General features: G+C 42.9%; 1 protein-coding gene across 5 annotated transcripts in view; it reads left to right on the top strand.

Annotated features, from left to right (window-relative positions):
• Nucleotides 1-22768, top strand: part of GSK3B (glycogen synthase kinase 3 beta) — a 150468-nt gene that overhangs the window by 110706 nt on the left and 16994 nt on the right. For all 5 annotated transcript variants that reach the window (XR_013956386.1, XR_013956387.1, XR_013956388.1 and 2 more), the window contains exons 8-9: nucleotides 8146-8241; nucleotides 21245-21431. Coding sequence is in view for 2 of the 5 variants with exons in the window: in XM_080612583.1 (XP_080468709.1) it covers nucleotides 8146-8241; nucleotides 21245-21431 (283 nt within the window). In the remaining 3 variants the exon portion in view is untranslated. The remainder of the gene's footprint in view (nucleotides 1-8145; nucleotides 8242-21244; nucleotides 21432-22768) is intronic.

Here is a 22768-nt window from a genome sequence, read left to right as displayed (position 1 = left end):
TAGAGCAGCCCTGTGGAGAAGGACTTGGGGGTGTTGATCGATGAGAAACTGAACATGAGCCGGCTTCAGTGTGTGCTTGAGCCCAGAAACCCCCTGTTTGCTGGGCTGCACCCCCATAGCGTGAGCAGCAGGTGGAGGGAGGGGATTCTCTCTGGGGAGACACACCCCCCCCACAGTCCTGATCCAGCTCTGGGGCAACCACACAAGAGGGACATGGAGCTGTTGGTGCGAGTCCAGAGGAGGCCATGGAGATGCTGCAAGGGCTGGAGCAGCTCTGCTCTGGGGATATTCTGGGACAGCTGGGCTGGTTCAGCTTGGGGAAGAGAAGGCTTCAGGAAGACCTGATAGCATGCTTCTGGTACCTAAAGGGGACCTACAAGAAAACTGGAGAGGAACTTTAGGCTTTTGTAGCCTCAATACAGTTGAAGACATGTGCAATTCTGCAGCATAAAAGTTGCCAGAAATGTGAAGTCCTGGGCACAACATAAAACATGAGGTTGTATTAAATTCCATATAGGATTCCTTTAAAAAAAAGTGTTTACAGATGGTGACCACCTCTTCCATTTGCTGCCATAGAATACTGCTATTTAAAGCTTTTAATGTTACACAGACTTACTTTAATGCTAGCTGGCTGTAGGAGAGGCAGAGCTGTGGGATCTGAGAGTTGCAGAATGGCAGTGAATTTTGTAGGCTGCAGGTTGGAACCTGTGAGCTGCTGTTCAACTGCTTTGGAGTTGTTCTTTTCAGATGCTTTCCTTGGAACTGTCTGAAACTGAAGGGCACAGAAAATGCAATAAACTCCCCCAGAAGAGCTGTAGTAAAATATTTATCCACCCATTTGGAAACACATGATTTTCATCCCTTAAATTTACTTGATTCCACTGCAGGAGAGGTCAGCTTAGAAACTTTTCTCTTGCTTCCTGTCAGTTCAGGATGACTGAGTCACAGTCACTCTCATAGAACTTGAGCCAACATAAATTTTCCAGTTGTCTCTTCAGTTGCTTACTCAGCTTTGATTGTTCAGACTTCATTTCACAACACAGCACTTGGATGTTACACCTGGGTATGGAGTTTTTTGCGTTAGGTTGGAGAGTAACTTCCAAATGCCATCGCATTAAACTAGTCCTTCCTTCTCGTGCACTTCTTGGTGACATCCCCTCGGTAGCTGTGTTTATGAAGACAGAATTCTTGGTCTGTGTCAGTCGGTACGGCTTGTCCTTCCTGCAGGCTGCATGTCCAACATCCACAGTCCCTTGCAGCGTCAGAAGCATTCTTGGCTTTTGTCAGATTCTGAATTGCTTTCAGCAGTCTTCGTGTAGTTTCGTTTCAGTCTTGCATGATCTCCTCCATCCAGTTGTACCTGGAGCTTCTCCAGGCCTATGGCGTATTTTCAGACTGCTGTGAAAAACTGTGCCCTTCTAGAACCACAGCATCATTGCTCATCGTGAATCAAGAGACGGTCCCTTTCTTAGCTGCTTTTTTTCTCTTGTTCTTATTTCTTTAAAGACAGCCTTTCCAGATGTTCTCAGTCTGGCTGGGAGAGATTGATCTTTGACCACTTACCCTGACAAAATGATACTTGATATGAGGAAATAACTGTCTTGGAGTTCCATCTGAAGAAATAATTTAACCCAAGTACATTCTTCTTGAATTCTTACGCTATTACAGGAGAGAAGTCATGTGCTGTGCTTTTTCCAAAGTTTGATCTCGAATGGTGACTCTTCCTCCTTATTTTTAGCTCTTGCTAGCTATTCTGATGTTAGGTTATCCCACTGCTGGGAATATCTCAAGTGGGTAACCCAATACATTCATTAAAATTCATGCCCCTGCTGGCTTTTGAGTGACATCCCCTTCGGAAATATGCTCAGCTGAGCTGGATGCAGCTGGAAAGAAGGATCTCTTCGACCACAAGAGGGGTTTTTTGGGAGGCAGTCGGGGCAGACTCCATAAATCTCCGATCTTGTGCACACAGCTTGCAGTGCAGCAGGGGTGTCTTCAGGCCTGCCATGCCCCCTGTGAAAGCTTAGGGGCATTCCTGCCCACCCCCAGCTCTACAGCACCCTGAAACGAGCAAATTAAAACTGGCTGGGATATCCCTTCCCAAACTAAAGCATCTTGAACCGCGATTCCTGTAGGCAATGGTTACTTTCTTATTCCCTTTGCAAAAAGGGAATCTCTTACGCATAATGGTTTTGTTTCCAAGATAATTACTATCTTCTGAAAGGTTCTGTTTAGTATCTTTCTCCTCCTCCCCTCAAAATTGAAAATAAAGAAAGAAAGACTCATCTGTCAGCAGAAAGAAGTAGCAAGAATTGTCTGAGCAGCCCTGGGACACAGGGAGGACAGGAACTGCCAAGCTGCCTTGTGTTGTCTTCACCAGAGGTATTTTTTCCATATGCTGTAATCTTAAGAGTATGAGATGCATCAACTGACTTGTGAAAATGAGAGGAAAGGGGTTGCGGGGTGTCTGCTTTGGGGTTTTTGGTTTCTACTGGACTGAGTGATTATTCCTTGCAACAAAACTTGGCATTTCATACTCATTTAGGGGAAATGAAGCCATCTTCCTATAGTTTTCTGGGTTGGGGGGGAAAGGAGGAGAAAAGATATTAAAAGACAAACTCAATAGTATCAGGAATCCTATCCATGTGTAACTTTTTGGTCTCTGACAGTTTTACTGAGCCAGATGCTAAGTATAAACTGCAATTATAATATATGGCTCATGCTCAAATGTCAAGGTACTATTTTGGGCTCAGTTTTTGAAATAAAGCAAATTCAGTCACAGTAGTTAATGGGGAGAGAGGAGCCGTCTCTTCCGGGAGAATAAGCAGTAGGAGAACGCCTTTCATTTTATTGGATGTGGTCCTGTGCTGTGGACCTGTCTCAGCAGGCTTTCACATGAGTCCTCTCTCCTTTCCCCTAAGGGAAGACTCCTGGCGTTTTAATTCCCTGATGTCCCCCCACCTCACAACTTGGCTGTTCTGTGCTTCAAGTAATTCGGCACTTCCAGTGCTTGCAGGCAGGCAGTGTAAAAACGTTAATGAGCAATTATAGTCATGTCAGCAGTGACAATGGGTTTCTTCCTCTTCCTGATGTATAGCTGCTCTTGTGTTTGTGAATAGAAGAAATCTCTATATTTAGTTGGCTTTCATTTGGTTTGACAAGAGAGTGTTTTGAAAGAAAGTGTATATAAAATGGGCAAGTTTCTTTTCTACCACAGTCCTCTTGACGTATTCAAAAGTTGACCCGTGTTTACTGCTTGAGATGTCTACACTGTGAATTTTCTCAATCACTATTAGGCACACCTCTCCCAACTTTCTGAAGAGGTGCAGACATGTTTGTGGAAGTATTAATTATGCCATCTGCTAAGCCGTGCACACCAGACTTCCTGGAGCACGATTCCTCATAAACTTGCTCTGTTTTCCCAGGGAAGATCACTGTACCACCATGTAACCGTGGCTTTCTAGAGGCTTCTGATTAAAATAACCACTTTCCTCCCTCTCTAGTTCAGTCATTACCAACTGGAGCTTCTGAACCCTTGGTGTCTTTGCGCTTTTAACTGATTTTTACATTTGGGCTAAGATTTAGCAGTAATGATGGCTTGTCAGAAAGGGCCTTTATTCTGCTGGGGCTCATTGGGACTGTTGCAGTTGCCCCTTCGTCTGGTGTTGCCCAATGGTGTGGGTATGGTCATAAATAACTTGGTGCAGTTTTGCACAGTGAAACCAGTTATGGACAGCCACTGTTTTTGGTACTGGGGTGTAACTAAGGTGTCTTTTGGAGCTGAATATCATTCTCCTATTAAAATTTGCTTAGAAGAACATAAAATGAAGATCTTTATTTGTAATCAAATTCAGGGTTTATTCCAGGTTCATGGGTCTCTGCTTCTTGTTTGGTAAGGATGCCATTACTGGGAGGTGGTAGCTTTTCTTCAGTTGCTTGATATACGTATCATTACCCTTCCTTCACGAACCTGTTCCTGGAATAAAAACTATCTGAGGAGCTTCATCCATTTACAGATTAATGTCAAAGGAAAACTTTTAAGAATATACTTGGGAAACCTTTTCTGATCAGTTTTTGTCCTAAGAGAAGCAGAGCAGCATCTGTCTTCTCAGCAAGTGTATTCTCTAGTTAATTGTAGTAGATGTTTCTTTAGTTTTACTCAAGGGATGGTTCTGACAGTTGGGAAGGAAGAGCAAAACTAGTTGAGCTGTTGGCTTCATTTGCAGGAAAATCCCTGCACAGAAATACCTGAAGGGAAGGAGCAAAGAAGAAGGATCCATGCTCTCTGCTTTGGTATCCTGTGTTAGGAGGGCAATGGACACAAGTTAAACCATATGAAATTCAACCTGAACACAAGTAGATGACTTTTTTTTAATGTGAGAGTGGTCCAACAGTGGAACCTGTTTCCCAGCGAGGCTGTGAAATCTCTGTCCTTGGATATACTCAGAAGCCATCTTGCCATGGTCTTGGGCAACCAGCTCTCGCCATTGCTGCTTGTACAGGGAGGTTGGACCAGAAGACCTCCAGAGGTCCCTTCCAACTTCAGCAGTTCTGTGATACTGTGAAACCTCTCTCCAAGGAACATCAGCTCCACAGTATTTTCGGAGTATAGCAAGAGCAGCTGTTTCATGGAGTAATTCTGCCCAAAATGTGCAAATTTATGCTTCTCCTTTGCATTTCAAACGGAAAGAGCAGTCACATACAGACAGGGTTTTCTTTCAGAAGAGAGTTTTGCCCAATTTTGCAATAGCTTAAATGACTGCTGTTACTCATCAAGGTTACTTGAATGTATTCCTAATATACTGAAAACGCCGTGTGAGTAAGTGAGGTACAGTTTCAAAACCATGCAGCTGACAGTGTTGGTGCATTGAAGAAAGGTCCACTACAAGATCCCTTCCAGATATGTCAAGTACTGGTACAATTTTGTAGCTTGTCAGTTGGTTCATCCCACGTTTTTCTTTCGGATTGTGATTTGAATTAGTCACAGACTTCCATTCTTCTTATTATTTATTTTCATTTACTCTGTGTTTTCTGTTTGGTTTTGGGTTGGGGTTTTTGGGGAAGATTGGGGTGGGGATGGGGCTTGGGGTTTTTTGGCTTTGTTTTATTTGGGGGTTCTTTTTGGTTGGTTTTTGAGAGGTTTTGGGGTTTGTTTTATTTTTGCTCTAATCTGCCTTCAGTACAAACTGGAAGCGCAGTCGGACTTTAGAATCCACAGAGAGTAAAGTAAATACACTGAGTGGTTGATATAAGTCGCTTTTCCTTTTGTACAGTTAGTTTGTGTGTCAGAGGCTGCTATGGAACTGATTTCTTCTTTCAGCTAGCATGATCTCTCTTCAGTACCTGTTTTTCTAAGCATTCATGAGACCTTCAGCACTGTTGCTTAGAAGCCTGTGCTTAAGAGTTGCTCCCTTCCAACATAGAATCATAGAATAGTTAGGGTTGGAAAGGACCTTAAGATCACCTAGTTCCAACCCCCCTGCCGTGGGCAGGGACAGTCATGTGGAGTTACAGCTGTGTCTTTAGTGAAATAGTGTATGAAGAGACATTGCCCTTGCCTATCTCATCTGAGTTCACTCTAATGCTACAGGCAGGCTTTAAATAAAGATACTTGCACCATGTAGGCTTCTGTTCTGAGCAGCCTTGGCAACTGAGCCATTTTGCTGAATTTTGGCTATATTTAAAGAAAAACCCCAGCTACTCTTTGCCTCTTCTCAGGAAGGCATTTAAAGGAATTTTGGAGGAGGAGGAAGAGGGTAAAGAAGGTAACCATGCTTTTTATGAAGTCCTGTTTATACTAGGGAGGCCTAAAACGTAGCCTTTGGAAATGGTGGGAGAGCAATACAAGTTATCCCTAATTGTTCAGGAAGTTAATTTAACTAACTAAAAATACTTCCACGGTTTTGGAAATGGCTTTTGTCCTGAACCAGGATGAAAATAATATTTGCAGGAGTGAAATCTCCTTATCTTTTACAACTGGCAAACTTTGATGGTCATCAAAGCTTTCAAAGTAGCACCCTCCTGGCAGGGCTGGCAGCAGGGTGGCCAATGCCAGACAGAAAACCAGCAGGGAAAGGGCATGTTTTCCTGTCAACTCTTTTTCCTTTGGAAGTTGAGCAAAATCCACAGAACCCTGCAAACACCCCCTTTTCTACCACCTGAGGAAAGCAGCATTTTCAGACATGCACAGAAAACTCTCAGCTCCAAAGTTAACCCTTTTAGAGAAAGTAGGTAGGACTTAAATGCTGGTTAGCAATGGGAAGGTAGGAGTTATGTGGTCATTCATTTCATACTTGTCAGTTAAATCTCTTATCCAAGAAGCAACTGCCTGAACAAGCTGCAGGGTTTATTTCCTCTGCTGCTACTGTTTAATCAAAAGATTGCTTTGTGTGTAGGTGTTTTCGTTTGTGTTGTACAGCTCGTGTTGTAAATAATAGATGCCAAGTTCCTTTCATAATACTTGATGATAGTTCCTCTCTTGCACAAATTAATTAAGCAGCAATTAACTTGCTCTTTTCCCCCTTTACCTGAGTCTTTAGAGTGCATTTGTGTGATCTCCACTACTCTAACAGAATGAAAATGTTCGGTACCAGAATATGTAATCAAATGCTTCTTTATCAAGCAGTAAGGTAGAGTGCTAACGTCATGTTGTAGATCATTCGTTTCCTGCTGGTGACAGTGCAGTCTCATGAGATGAGGTGGTAACATTATGCTAATCTCTATGGTGAGGGATTTGTCACGGGCTGAGAGTAGCGTGGCTACAGGGTTCCAATAGGAAGATGAACCTGAGCTCAGCGTGGAGGAGTGGCTCCTCTGCCTGCAGCCCTCTTCACTTCTCTCTGCAGAACAAAAGGATACCCAGTAACTGGGTGCAGGCAGAAATCAACAGGATTCCTTGAACAGGCTTTGCAGTTTTTATATATATATGGGTAGAAGGCAATGGCTCTCTTATGCTTAGAGCTAACTGAACAGAAAGGACTAATGCCATATATACGGCTTATTCCCTGAAGGGATTTCCGAAATCCTTTGCAAAATCTATCCACCCCAACAAAGAGGTGTGCGGTTGTGTGTTACTTCTCCTACAACTACTCATTTGCATGTAAGAATAGCATTGTACAGGTTCTGGGAAGGAGAAATACAAAGTTGTAAAAGTAGACCAGGGCTGGTCTTCCAGGTTAGGTTTAAACTAAGTTTATCTTCCATGCGGAAATACTGGGACGGGGAACCACAACCAAAACCACACAATTTGGGGTGGGGGGAGAACCTGTCTGGCTCCCCTCAGCAGTAAGTGGCCCATCAGAGGTTCATGACTTGTAAAATGCAATCTGTGCTACTGGTCTGATCCCTCATCAGCCATATGCAGCGAGCTGCAGTCCCAGGATGTGTTTGGCAGTACTGTTTTACAACAGTAATTAGAGTGAGCTCTCTTCGCCATTGAAATATCACTAAGTTTGAGAAAGGTGCTTGAATTTCATGAAAGACTGTGGAAGATAATTAAACTTTTGGCACTTAGCTTGGAGTATGAACTGAACTGCAAACAAGAGACTACTGAAGCTGGAACGAAGGCTGCAAAGATGATTAAGGGCCTGAAACATCTGTCATAGGAGAGGTTGCAAGAGCTGGCACTGAAGCAGAGAAGGCTTGGGGGGTCTTATCAGTGTGTATAAAACACCTGGTGGAGGGAATGGAGAAGAAACAGCCAGGCTCTTCTCAGTGGTGCCTGCTGGCTGGACAAGGGGCAGTGGCATGAAGTAAAACAAGTGAAAATTCATTTGAATGCTATAAACCACTCTTTTTCCTATGAGGGAGGTCAAAGGCTGGAGCAGGTTGCCCAGAGAGGTTGTAAAGTCTCCTTCTGCGGAGATGCTAAAAACCTAGTGGGACATGGTCTTAGGCAGCCAGTTCCAGCTGACCCTGCTTGAGCCGGGGGGTTGGATCAGAAGCTCCCAGGACAGGGAGGTTCCTTCCAACTTTAACAGTTCTGCAAAAGTTCAGTTGTTTTGTTCTAAACACTGTATTAACTTACTCGTTACACAGATTGACTTCAGTTGTCTCAATGTATGATGGGTTATACTGAGCTCTTCATTACCATATGACTATGAAGCATATCTAAATGATTTGCCTTTTTTTCTCTCTCTTGTCTAGGTTCTGGGAACGCCTACAAGGGAGCAAATTAGAGAAATGAATCCGAACTATACTGAATTCAAATTCCCTCAGATTAAGGCACATCCATGGACTAAGGTGAGTCTATATGAACTGACTAATAAAGACATGTGAAAGTAAAAATTGAAGGAGTTCAGTGGCTTGGTGACTGGCTTTCAGTCTAAACTGGGCACTCTAACTAAGCTGGGGACCCGGTAACTTTTGATGTTGAAAAGGAGAAGAAGCTATTGAAGCAGAGCACTGTAATATCTGTTGGTCTGGGGTTTTTTGAGGTTGCCTACAGGTGTTGAAGGGGTTTTTTTAGTAATGTGTCTATAGCAGATTGCAGTATATTTAAATCCTGTCATGCTATAAATTGATATTCACAAAAGTCACCCATAAATGAGAGAATGTTCCAGTGATAACGTGTGACACTTTCATAATGCTGGTGCATAATGTGACAGGGGCTGACAGTCACTTTCTCAACTGCTTCTTTCACAGTTATTATTATATTTGTACTCCTATAGGGGTGCTGTTGAGGGGGTTGGTTTTGCTTTCTTAAGGCTAACTAGCTTTCATAAGGAGACACTATTGCAGTATATGCAAACAATATTATAACCTCCATGATCAAAGAGTAAACTGCTAGTACTGAAACAAATATATTGCCACACAATTGAGCCATCTTCCCCACATATCAAGGAATGAGTAATGTTTGACTTGAGACACTGAAACAATTAATGGTTTAATTAGCCTCTCGGCTGTGGAATAAGTTAAATACAGAGGTTTAAGCAATTAAACCCTGGGTAGTTAACATTTTCTCTTTGCTGCTTGAGAAATGTCTCATATAGTTGCAGTATATTCTCATCATATCTTAAAGACTCAGGTTTCCTTCTGCTAAGAAAGCAGTGTGTGTATGTGGAAGGCTTGCATTCCTAGCTGAGCACGTGTCCAGGTCAGGCTCTTTTGGACCAAATGCTCTGTGGTAGTAGAAACTCTGGATAAACTAATTAGAGATAGTTGATAGCAGGCATGTACCTGATAGGTACATGCCAGGCCAGGTACTGCTAGTCACTATTATTGTGACAGATCCTCCAATGAATTATGTGCCACTTCAGTTTTCCTTTTACCGACTGATCTCTCATTTGCATTTCCGTATCAGAGTTTCTTTGAGTCGTTTAAATGATTTATAGTAGTATAAGAGGTCAGTAAATCCAGCAAGGCTTTTTAATACTATATGTTAACAAGGGAATACATTAGGGCAAATGAAATCCCTGGGAGTGATTTCTGCAGTTTTGAATTGCATCAGCATTAAAGTCAGGAGAATCGTAAGTCCAGAAGACTTAGAGTACTCAATATTAGGGGCACATCTGAATTCCTGCAGTGAAGGTGTTTGGGTCGGGAGTGGGTTAAATTTATATGCAGTGGAGTAGGAGTGCGGAGATGATCTGGAGGACACAGAGTTAAGCGAGCATCTAAGCTAGCTATGCAACTAATCTTCTGCCTGAATCATCTTTTAAGAATCTCTATGCACTTGATGGTCACTTAGACCACAACAGAGATCATCTGGTAAACAGAAGCTTTAAGAAAAAAATGAGACTTCCTTCTGGAGTCTTTCTTTCATATGAATTTTTTTTGGTCATTCTAAAGGATCACAAGTGAAACTAAGTCAGTTACAAAGAATTGAGAGGAGCTTGCCACAAGATCAAATCTGCATTCTTGATTAGGGCAGAATCAGTTTTGGGGAGCTGTGCTTGCAACATAGCTTTTGATTCTTGAGTCATTCTGCACACAACTCTTCTTCTGGCATTGGCTGGGTGTAGAATAGCATTTAAACCAGCTTATTACAATTGCGTTACATGATACTTCATTTGTGAGATCTGTACTTTTCTAATTCTACAAATGCTAAATTAGCAAAATGGATTATCCAGCATGTTGTTGGTAATGGTACTCATTCTCTCAGTGTGTTACTTCTAAAGATCCTTGCCTTTCAACACTTGGAGCATGATGAGCTCTGAAGGATTTAAGTGGTAGTGTTACAGAGAATTGGTCTTCCTTACCCAACTGTATTGACATAATGCGATGGCACATCAGTGGGCATGTGCATCCTCTTGCAGCTTCGGTAAAGTGTGGGAGAAAAAGCACTGCTGACCCAGCTGTCTAATGAATAGAAAAGGAACAACTGAGGAAGTGAAAGTGCACGTTTCTTTTGTTATAACTATGCATGTAACTAGAGTGCTACAGGTAGTTGCCAGCAAGGACCTGAACTTTAGGTTTCAGTGTCAAAAGCACAAGCCTTTACCGTCAGGTACATTTGCTGTTATGTGCTACGTGAAGCAGAATGGTGGCTGGTGCTGTAGCAGAATGAAATAGGTTCTGGCTTTTTTAAAGAGCTGGGCAAATTGAAACTGAATAAGGATGAGTCAGTATTCCTTGACTCGTCCTTAGGAATATTGTCTCTTAGGTTCATTCAGTTTCAAGCCTAAATTGGAATTTTGAGCAGGTTTATGGAAATTTGAAGTATCTGAAGGGGGCCTACAAGGATGCTGGGGATGGACTATTCATCAGGGACTGTAGAGACAGGACAAGGGGTAACGGGTTAAAACTTAAACAGGGGAAGTTTAGATTGGATATAAGGAAGAAATTCTTTACTGTTAGGGTGGTGAGGCACTGGAATGGGTTGCCCAGGGAGGTTGTGAGTGCTCCATCATTGGTGGTGACCAAGGCCAGGTTGGATGAGGCCTTGGGTGGCATGGTTTAGTGGGAGGTGTCCCTGCCCATGGCAGGGGGGTTGGAACTGGATGATCTTAAGGTCCTTTCCAACCTTAACTATTCTATGATTCTATGTATCTTAGATTTTTCAGTAGAAATGGATTGGTATCATCCGAATACAGTATTGATATTCAAAGTGATGTAGTAGTATGAAGACAGAGATTTCAAACTAACTGTGATCCTTCTTCATAGATTAGGAGAGAAGTCAAGCTAGCACTCAGTATCTTTCCATGCTGCAGCAATAACGTGAGTTCACAGTGCAAGCTGTTCTTGGACTGGTTTTTCAGTCTGTTGACAATTTGAAATGGAAGTACTTTTGCAACTTAAAAGCTGGAATCTCTCAGTATAAAACATACAGAGGCCTCTCTGTCTTCTCTCCAGTATAGTTCTGTGTTGCCCAAGCACATGCATGTTTTTATACCAGTTCTGCGCGTGATGCAGATGATGATGGGAGTTCACTGTGTCCCTGGCTAACAAAAGAAAAGAGAATCTGAACTTTCCAGGAATCTTTTAAATAGCTCTTCCAAAATGGGACTTCCCTCTTCTTCTGGCACCCCACCCCACAACCCCAGCCCCAAAGGAGGAATCTGGGACATTTTGGTTCTTCTTAGGATACCGGAGTGGTTAATTTAGTAATGTAGCTGTTCTTTTCATCCTGACCTTCATTTGTTTTCACTTAGTATAGAATATTTTGTATTCGTGGAGGTACATCCTACTTGTCTGCCTTGGTCAGCGAGTAAGTAGCATAAAGTTATAAGAGAAGCAAGGGCTTGTCTTACAAGGGCTGGGAATATCTTTTGACTGACTGATGCGATCAGGAAAAAAATGGGTAGGCTTTTAGACACACAATTGTTTGCCTGTCCATTTTTTCCAGCTGTATCAGCTCACTTGCCCTGGGTTCAGTGTAACAGCCATTTTTCTCCTTCACTGGTGCAGTGCTGTGTTTGACCTCTAGTCTGAGAACAACACTGGTAACACATCGATGTTTTTAGTTGTTGCTAAGTATTGTTTACTCCAGTCAAGGACTTTTTCAGTCTCATGCTCTGCCAGTGAGGAGGGGCACGGGAAGCTGGGAGAAAGCAGAGCCAGGACACCTGACCCAAACTACTCAAAGAGGTACTCCATACCACAGCACGTCATGCCCAGTATAGAAACTGGGGGGAGTTACCTGGAAGGCCAAGGTCACTGCTCGGGTTGGGCTGGGTAGCGGTCGGCGGGTGCTGAGCAATTGTATTGTGCATCACTTGGGTTTATTGATGTTGTTTTTTCCCTTTTCTCCTTTTAGTTTTATATTCTCTCCCTTTGTTATTTCCCTTATTATTATCAGTAGTATTATATTGTATTTTAGTTATTGGACTGTTCTTATCTCAACCCGTAGGGTTTACGTTCTTTCGATTCTCCTCCCCATCCTGCCCAAAGCAGGGGGTGAGTGGAATGGCTCCATGGTTCTGAGTTACTGGCTGGGGTTAAACCACAACATCACCGAGTAAGAGCTACTACCCTTTCTGGAGGCTTTGCTGCTGCTGTTCTTACTAGGTCAGAACTTTCCTTCTGTGTCTTTCAGCTGCCTCAGTTCCTTGAGCCTTCTTTCTTCTTGGAAGTACATTCTGGTCTCTGCTCCTAAACTTTATAGTTGTTTCTCTTCTGACTAAGCTTCATCTATATTTTATAAATGTGTGACTGGAAACCAAGAAGAAAATCTGGGATCAAGTGCAAGGTTGTACATCGCAGGGCTGTCGAAGTTCAGCTTTGGAGATGCGCTTTCTCTGAGGCCTTTTTCAGCCCTTTTGGAGAGGGGCAGGGACAGTAGGGTGACTGACAAAAGGTCTAAATGCATGCTTCGTAAGCTTGTGTTAGATAGGCATTGCTTACCATGGCCCCAGTACAGCTGGCCTTTATCCTAGCATTACTCAGATGCTACCTTCAGATCTCAAATCCTTGGGGCTTTGAAAAACAAAGACAGCGCTGTGATTATTTCCAGAAACATGAAAAAATGTCCATGTATGCCGGCCCGCCTTTCTCCTTGCATCCAGCTAGTGAACGATCTCATTTGAGTAAGATCATAGCAAATGCAATATAATTATGTAGTTTAGGTCTCTTCTGCATGGGGGAGATGACTCACGTGGATTTATTTTCTTTTCCCCACCCAAGATAGTTCCACATTTGTTGTTAATGGCATTATAATGAACTGACTTATCTACTGAGCTCCAAGCATGTCCGTGGTTGGTGATGGCAGAACAGCGCAACAGATCATATCAGCAAAGGTTGTTTTCTTTAGTCAAATCATAACCTCTGCCTTGTCTCCACTGTGGAGACATGGAAGGAGTTTCCACTGCAGGCAGCTCTTTAAAATGGACAGTGCATCTCTTAAGCATGCTGTAGTTCAGTGGCCTTTGTTTCTCCTGTTCTGAAGATACTTGCCAGATTGTTTAAGAATGCAGGCACTTTTAAAGTACACAGTTGGTGAGATAAGCTTGAGTGTACTCAAAAGAATGGCTTCATTCACCATCCCCAAATCTATAGCGAGCTGGAGTCTGAATCATAATTTCCAAGTCAGTGTTGAGATGGAAAAAGACAGGAGTCATTTGTTTAACAGTGGAAGAGAGAGAGAAACTGTCATGTCTACATCGGTTTTGAGCATCTCTGCCCTTCTGCAGTGCACTCTTGTGGATGAACGTACAAAGGCTTTTCTCTGCAGCACTTTGCCGTCACAATAAAGTTGCAGCAGATGAGGGCAGGGTCTCTCCTAGTTTTATAAGTGCTTCCTTTTTCATTCTTTTTTATTCAAAAATTTTATATTTTTGCTGTTCAGGATGCTCTTCTGTCTGTCTCTTCAATCTAAATTATTATAGCAGAGGGAAACGGCATCTAAGATGACACTTCGGGCTCTAGCTCATCACTTCTGGCACTTTTCCAAAGCAGTTAGCTACTCCTGGCTGCAGCTGAAGTTGTGCAGAACCACAGTTGGTTGGTTGTATGATACAGTAGTTCTGGATGTTGACTTTAGGATCCCTATTTCTGCCTGTGTTATTAAATAATTCCTGCAAATATTCTAAAATATTTGGTAAATATTTTAGTCTGAGTATCTTCCATGTTTGTGTATTCTTTGTGTACATTTACCATACTAATTGCTTTATTTGAATGTTGTCTTTTTCTGTGCTTGTAGCAGGCAGTTCTGTTGTCTTCCCCCCCCCTTGGGACCGGGACGTAAAGAGTCTGGTCTCTCTCTCATGACCATGTTTTTCCACCCTCCAGAATCAGTTTTATGTCTTCATCCTGTCCTACTCCTGCTCTCCTGGTTCTTGTCTGGTTTTTAAGCAGATTGTTTTGCTTGTAATGCTTCCAAAGTGACTGCTCATACTGTAGATTCGAGGAATACCAAACAGTAAAATGTAGAAATAGCTCATTTTGTCACTTCTAATTATAACTGATGACAAAAGACAGCGAAAATTCTTTTGTCAGAAATCTGGTAAATGGACTTGCATTTGAATTAAAGCTGAAAATGCAAACTTTTCTTTCTGAGATTGGGGTCCGATCTTTTGTAGAACTACACAGGCACAGCGGAGATGCGATGTTTCTTTGGGTGCAGTTAGATGGCCTAAATCCATCTTGGAGCAGGATCAGTTTTCTGCCTCCCACCTGCATATTCCTGATGCCTCTCTTCTGCATTATTGTTCGTATAGTAGCAGAAACCTCTTAAATAACATGAATGTTCAGGATTTGAATCGCCTTTCTCACCTGGCTGACCATTCAGCCCAGATTGCAAGCGGTGGGACAAGGGACCAGGGCAGACGTGCGTGGCCAGGAGAGGAGCGCGCTTGCTGGTGGTGATTTGTGCCTGTTGTGAAATTGTGCCCTGACCTCTTTCTGAAGAGTACAGTTCTTTAGTGTGTAATGACTTTCCAGGCAAAAACTGAAAACAGCTCTGCTGGAGACTAACTTAAAAGAAAAAGGACCCAAATTCTTCTGGCAAGCTCTTGTTTTCCAGTTCCTTTTGTAGGAGCAATGATTTTTGACAGTGTAAATCTCTTATCTCCATCTAAAGCATGAGAAAAGAAGCCAGGTTTGTTGGGTGGTAAATTACCCTGCCTCTGCCCAATTTATATGCAGTAAAGAAAGAACTGCTTAACAATAAACGAGTGAGCATGAATGTAGCATTAAGGCATGATTTGCATCAGTGCAACTACGGAAATCAGATGCTAAGTTTAACATGTCTTCTGCAATGTACCATCTGTTTAGCTGTCCCGTTGCAACACATCTGTCTAGGCTGTTCATAGCGGCTCTCACATGGAGGCTGAGAGTGCTTCCAGAGATCTGTTTATGAGGGTTCTCTCCGAGAAGAAGGGGAGCTGTTTTGTTCTGCTTAGCTTTGTTGCTTTCCTTTAGAGCTTGATAGAAGCAGAGCACATGCACTGGGTAATAAACACTAGCTCGTTCTGTCTCCACTGGGTCTTCAGTAGAAGAAGCCCGGTAACAAGTGTGTGGTCTCAACAAGAAGTAGCTTTGGAGACAGGTTCCTGGTCCTGTTCCCAGTTCTCTGTTGGCTCATTTGTAAGCCACTTAACCCTTCTGTCTTTATTTCATTTTCCCCTAAGTGCCATCTGACAGGCATTCTTAACTGAACAGGCATTTTGCTATTTCTTAGCTGCTTTTAGGAAATAATTCCCAACACCAGTGCCTCTATCGTGGACTTCTTTTAACTTCCATTTGTATCTTATGAGTTTTAGGCACTTCAAAATAGCCAAATGGTGTATTTCAGAAATCCCATTCTGAAATTCTCAGGCCCTTGGAACAAGACCAGTCCCAAGGGCAGAGTTGCAGCCACAGCTTTGGCTTTCTTTGTGTCAGGTAGAGCTCGGAGCTGTCTTGCATGTGTCTCTTCCCCCTCCTTTTGTGTTTATGAATGTGTCGTGTTTATCATAAGCCTTATTACATTAAACTTGCATAATTCGTGTCATAAAGTTGTGGTAATCATATTGTGTGATTGCAGATTTAAAGAGTTGATAGGAGGGTCGTGTCCTGCATCTGATGACTTCGCTTGTAAACAGTACAAGCTTTTGGTTGAAGGGAGGTGCTTGGTCTCTTACCTAATATTCATGTGCCATCAAAAATGTGCTTACAAACGGAAAGGAGATGTGCACAGACTGTCAGCCTGAATTGGTGGTGTGGGTGGTTCTTGGCAAAGCCAATGAGTCTCTGAAGCCAGTGAGGAAATTTTTAACCATGGTGTCACAAACTTGATACGTTAGCAACAGATGTCATTTTCAGAAGCCTCTGCTTTCTTAGGGAGCACAGCATGCGAGCAGTATTCGCAATCTGCATGCAGAACGCACAGGGGTTGATGGCATGAAATCATGTCTTTTAATACACGCTGGCTAGAAGAGCACCTTGGTGTAACATTGTGAAGCTTTGGCTTTGGGGCTTAATTAGACCAAGACGACGGAGCTCCGTGTCGTGCATGGGAAGTCTGCCTGAAGAATGTCAATGAACTGAAAGTCAGAGCAACCATTCTGTTAAAACAATACTTAGCTCTTGCCCCATGTGGTTTTATTTGAGAGCTGAATGCTGATGTGAGTGAAGTAAAATAGGAGAATCCTCTGCTTTCTATCCTTTTTCTTTCATCTTTCCATGCGTGCAAAAAATAAAATGAAATTCAGAAGGGGTGTGAACTCTGCTACACTGGTAGGAACTATTTCAAATTAGCAAGATAAAATGGGACTGCTCTGCTAGTGCACAAAGACTTCATCTAAATTGAAGTCGCTTAGGGTTGAGAACTACATAGTGCACCAGGGGCAGTTAAGCCTGGCAGTCGTGTTTGAAATGTTGAAGGTGGTAGTTCCATAAAAATGAAGGGGAAGTAGTATAAAATAAATGGCATTGATGGCAGCGTAACGTAGAAAGGAGAGAGGAGTGTGTCTGACCTTACTGTCTAGCTGATATGGTCTGTCAGTATTTGTGCGTCACCAGCATGCCTGAACAAAGAAAGAACTTGCACTGGTCCCTCAGCCTTTTGGTGAGGTACAGATTTATTGGGATCTGAAGGGGAATAAAGTCTAAAAAACCAAGCCAGTAATAAAAACCCCAACCCCAAAAGCCGTGGCTCTGCTGAGTCAGCGTTTCCATCTGACGTGACCAAATCATGGAGATTTTTGCAACTCATCCAAAAAAAACCCCAACCAACCAAACCCCAAAAAACAACCAGTGACCTGGGTCTCAGCCTGAAATTCATTTGCTTTGCAGAAACAAGAGGGTTTGAGTTATTGCAAGTGCAAATTTTCCTTGAAGAAATTTGTATGTGTAAAAGCCTTTTTTTGTTTTTTCTTTCTTTTTTTTTCTTTTTTTTCTTTTTTTTTTCTTTTTTTTTTTTCCGCATTTATTTATCTCCAAAACAGGTTCATTTTTTAAAATGAAAACTTGAGCCTTCGGTCCCTCCTGTGGACAAATAGCCTTACCCAAGGTCTTGTTTCATTTTAGAAAAATGAATTGCTGCGCCGGTGGGGTAGTATCGGAATGCTTTCAAAGTTCCTGTCAGTGTTTTAGTTTTGGTTCTTTTTCCTTTCGTTTGTGGACTTGCTGTGCCTTTTGCCCGGCCATATTTAGTCTGCCTACTAAATGTTAGTCCGCCCAAACACTTTACTTTGTGCACTTAGCTTTGTTTTCCTTTATTTTTCCTTTCTCCTTTTTTCTTTCTTTTTTTTTTTTTCTTTTCTTCCTTTCTTTATTATTATTTTTAATTTCTCTTTTGCTTTCACCCAGATGTATTTTAGACCGAGACAGACTTTGCTCTATGGGCCGGATTTTAGTCCGTGCACTAAATTTTAGTCCGCAGACTAAAAATAATCCGCGGATTATTTACTAACTCAATTCCCTCACTGAGAACTACAGAGACCCAATACTCCTGCTGAGCCGTACACCCGAGGGGCTTCCTGGCTGACAGGTCCCACTGTCTGCCTGTCCTCCCACCCCTTCCCACCACGGAGCGCCAGCCCGGCATTGCCCTGACGTTGGCGCTCCGTGGCATGGAAGTGCTGGTGTACCCATTGCCGCGGGCAGCAGCCACTCGTGTAGTTCTCCGTGGGTGAATTGGACAGCTTTCCTGGTGGAACTGTGTTGAGTGAGAAGAACTAAAAGACCGCAGGGGGTTTTGCTTTTATTTCTCAGGGTGTTATTCGAAAGGGAGGCGGGAGGGGACAAATTGAGGGGAAAAAAATTTAAGTAACGGGTGCGACGGGTATGAGGGGAAATAAACCCGCAATAGAGAGCAATTCAGTCCATACCCGCACTCCTGAGGTGGTACGTCCAGTTCCTGAAGAATCCTAAAGAGATAACGCCAGCAAACAAAATCCAGTGGCGGGGGAAGTCAATCCAAAATGGAGAATAATCCGCGGCGGCCTGAGGCACTCATAGCTCACGCAAATTAAAAGCATCCAAATTCAAAAGTAGAGTTCTCGGATTTTTCCTTTCTCTTCAGCACAAATTACAAATTGCTGGGGATTGGGTACTTTTGGGAAAAAAAACCAAAACCACCCAAAATTGACATTGTGTCTCTGGGACAGACTTACCAATGGGATGCACCTCTGGGGACAAAATAACCTGGCCCCATTTGTCTGTGAACGTTTATATCCAGGACCGAGGACTGACAATTCTTTATGATGGGAATTTCAATTACCCTTTTTAGTTCAAGTTAGAGTTTTGATTTCAATTTTTTTTCTTTTTTTAGTAAATGCACTGGCATTGGAACATAAATTTAATAGAGAAATGTTTCTATACTATGCCTCACCATTGCACAATCGATTTTTTTGGCATACACTGTGGTGAAGTTGGACTTGCTGCTATGGAGACTGATGTTTAAAGTTTCTAATTGTATAAACATTTTCTATGTCCCCCACACCATGGATTTCTTATAATATTGGCTATATTTTTCCTTGCTGGACTATTCTCTTTTGGATTGACTCCCCCTGTTTGGATTATTTCACTGCATTATCATCTTTAGGACTCGTCAGGAACAGGACATTTCACCTCAGGAGTACGGGTATGTACTTAAACATTTTCTCAAATTACTAGGCCTAGCCTTGAAAAAGTGGAATATTTGAGTTCAAACCACATCTTTGAGGCTGCAGCCAGGCAAATGTTGTCCCATGCAAGGTGACAGAGATGAGATGAGTACCGACCGTAACTCACTTCATGTTAGTCACCGCTTGTTGTAGGGGAGGCCGTGCAAGGCCTTCCTTTTCCATTTATTTCTTCCCCCCATCCCTGGTTTGAAGCAGTCAGGGCAGGCTTCAGGACCTGCCAACCCCAAGTAACTCATTTCAGAGTCAAAGGTAGGCTGAACAGTTCTCAACAGGGTTTAGGAAACAGGTGCTAGGGTTTCACTGAAAATGAGTTTGAGTGGACAAAGGAGCAGTCCTACAGATGGCAGATTGGTAACTGCTGTCTAATGTGCTCAAGGTACTTTTCATCCTTGCTTTAAGGAAAACTATTCTCTTTTTTTTTTTTCCTTTTTAAAACCTGTACAATAGCTGATACGTGAGCTGTCCTGAGGGAAAAACACAGCCAAGAGTCAAGTACTTCAGTCTCAAGCTGTAGTAAATCAAGCCTGTTAAAACATCAGTGTGAAGGTTCATGAGAGAGATCTCGATAGTTTTACTCTCACATTAAATACCGAGCAACTTCTCTTGTGTGGATTTACCTCAAGACAAACTCATTTGTGCTACTTAGTGAGGGGCAAAAAATGAAAAGAGCTCCTTTTTTTTGTGTGCTAGAGATTTTATTCTGGTCAGGCTGTGCCTTGGGAGTGACACTGGCATCCACTGTGCACTGTGGTCAGCAGCCCAAGCTCTGCCAGCAGCATGCAAAAGCAGCTTCTCCTGCCCCTCTGTACACTCACGGCACAGTGGTCAGCGGAGGTTCTTTGCCAGCAGTGTTAAGCTAATGCCTTTCTTTTTGTCAGTATAGGCCTCATGTGAAAACTTTTTTGGCTTGTTTTGCAATACCGCAGTAGAAGTCAATTGTGCTTTTTGGGTACCTGGCTCTTTGGCTCCCCGAGTCAGGATTCCCTGCCATACCAGTCAGTACAGCACGCACTGCAGCGGTCCTGGGTGCTCCCGAGCCAGCTGGGCACCAAGGGGATAAAATCTCAGTCTCTGGAGAACTTAGCATTTGTGTTTGATTCTCATTCAAGACAGCATATGTGTCTTTGGTTTAAAACCTACTTAAGAAGTGCCTGTGCGAGTTCCTCATCTGTGATTAATGAGCATGTCCTGCACTGAATTGTATTTTTCTCTTGTTTTGCTCCTTGGTGCTGTGTGGCTTGGGTTCACCTGCAGTGGGGCAAAAGCATTTTGGGTTAGCTCCATTTTTACCAAAAATGCTGGCATCAGAATTTAACACTTGCAACCGCCCCACTCCCTTTTCCTCAGCCTGCATATCACTTGCAACATGGCAAGGCAGTAGTTGAAGGGACCATCTATGTCATTTTAACTCATATTTTGCTTTTGACATAATGAGAAAGGAAGATGGGGGTGTGATTAGTGGTGGGTAGGACTGTTCTTAGAGGATTGAAACAAAGCTGCAGCAAAGAGCTCCTATTTGTAATCACTCAAGGTAAAAATCTGTTAGAGTAAAATAGTAGGTTCTCTTGACGCAATTTTCAGCTGTCCTTACAAATACCAAATGTGCAGGAATTATCCCAATAAACTTATGGGAATGACTTGCCAGAATAAGGTCACGGAAGAAGTAACTTGCAAATTAGAGCTAAGACATTTCCTGCACCCCACCCGTGCTTTCCTTGTTGTTCTCCAAAGTTGAACAGCAGCCTCCATAGCAACAATCTGACCTGCCTGCCTGCAGAAGTCCATGTTACTAAGACTTCATTCTCTGGCCAAAAAAAGCCCCAACCTGAGACCATAGCAAGGGCCTTATTCAGTTTTTACATTCAGTGAATCCTGCTCATTTGAACCCTCCTCCCCACCTCCACTCCACCCCATGTGCATGGCTGGAAGCACCTCTGTGTTTATCATGATTTTTGAATGAGTTTCCCCTTCATTCTTCAAGTTGTTTTTCTGAGTGCGCTCTCATGACGTCTCTTGCTGGCATTGCACCTTCACTCTAGTGCAAGACGTTGCAATTAACCCTTTCTCAACCCCAGGAACTGGATTTTCCCATGCATACTGGAGGACTTTGATTAGCACAAATCACAACTTGTTTGTTCCAGCTTGTTGGGCAATGAGAGGTTTAATTGCTCTGACTTGCTTCTGGTCAGCACGGAAAAGAAACATACCCAGACAACCTGTTTTCTCCTGGCTTGTTTTCTCTTTTTGTCTTGTTTTAGGTCTTCCGGCCCCGCACTCCACCAGAAGCAATCGCGCTATGTAGCCGTCTGTTGGAGTACACCCCCACTGCCCGCCTGACTCCCCTGGAGGCCTGTGCGCACTCTTTCTTCGATGAACTACGGGACCCAAACGTCAAGTTACCAAATGGGCGAGAGAAACCTGCACTCTTCAATTTCACCACTCAAGGTAGCCTGTGAGCATTGAAGGATCCCTTCTTTAGGAAGGAGCACTTGGATAAATGTTTGCTGTGATGGGGGTGTCACCCCCCCAAAAGTAAAAGTCTCTGAGCAGGACTAAGGTTGTTAAGTGGTTCCATAACCAGCTCTCTGTTTCAAACAGAGAGGAAAGGGACTTTGGGGAAATGGGTTATGGGATTTTCAGACACCTGGTGCCTTCAGTACAAATTTCATGCAGGGTACCAAGGGTTGTTACTATTGGATTGCATCAAGAAGGTTTACATTTGCAGTTCCGTGTCTGCAGCCTGGCTGCTGGCTTTGTGTGAAGTATCACGGTCAGCAGACCATGGAGATCAGATTATCATTTGGAGGTGATCCTGCTCCATCGTACCTGAAATGCCATAGCGGGCGGTAATGCATATTAGGTTTGGCAAGGAGGTTTGTAGTGTTGCTGCCCATTTTGGTTCTGGGTATGATATAAACACAGAGGTGTTAGTGTCCTGATTTTATGTTCTATACAGTTTGTCTGGCATCACGTTGACTCAGTCATTTAGAAACTGTAAAAACGACAGATAACTAACTTTTTATTTGAAGCCAGACCAGTATCAAATTTAAAAGCCATTGATGTGTGGTTTGGGTTTCTTTTTTCAACACAAGTGAAAAATGTAAAACTGATATCCCCTTAGAACAGTTTTGCCTGCCGAGACAGACAATGTGAGAAGTATGGCATACAAATATGCTAGTAATTAATTCTGGAGCTTTCTTGACGCAATTAGCTGCCAATTCTCATCCTTTGAGCAAGAACAGACCGATGTGCATTTTCTGTTGAAAGTCCAAGCCACCTTTTGGCTGAGTTAGCATCAGTGTAATTTTTCAGCCTCTTGAGTGCATGCAGTGCCCACCTGCCAAACTGTGAAACAGTGCCCTCTCCTTCAACATGTGGACCCTTTCATTTAGAAATAAAAACCAAGGGCAGCAGGGAGAGAGCCAGAAAGTTTTGTGTCCAAAGCACAAACACCTTAAAGCCATCAAGAAAAGAGCTTGTGCTTCCAGGTCACTGTTCTCTGTGCTGATTTCTGCATCTATTGTTACGAATTTAGTAGCTACATTACAGGTCCTTCCTTGTTACAGTGCCCATGAATTGCCTTTTCTGCCCACTCAAAGGCCATCTTCAGTAGCTGAGATGGTTTTGCTCCCAGTATCATAATACCACTTCACCCCTGTTCTTTTTGACGTTATTTCTCACTGTTTCTTAGTGATGTTAAGATTGGGCTCATCTACTACATGAAAACCAGGATTTTAGAAAGAGTTGGAAAGCTTTATAGTGACTTTCTGTAAAAATCCTTA

The sequence above is a fragment of the Psittacula echo genome, assembly GCF_963264785.1.
Source record: "Psittacula echo genome assembly, chromosome: 3".
In the NCBI taxonomy this organism is placed as follows: domain Eukaryota; kingdom Metazoa; phylum Chordata; class Aves; order Psittaciformes; family Psittacidae; genus Psittacula; species Psittacula echo.
Note: the sequence above shows the minus strand (reverse complement) of the source record. Positions and strands in the feature narration are given on the sequence as shown.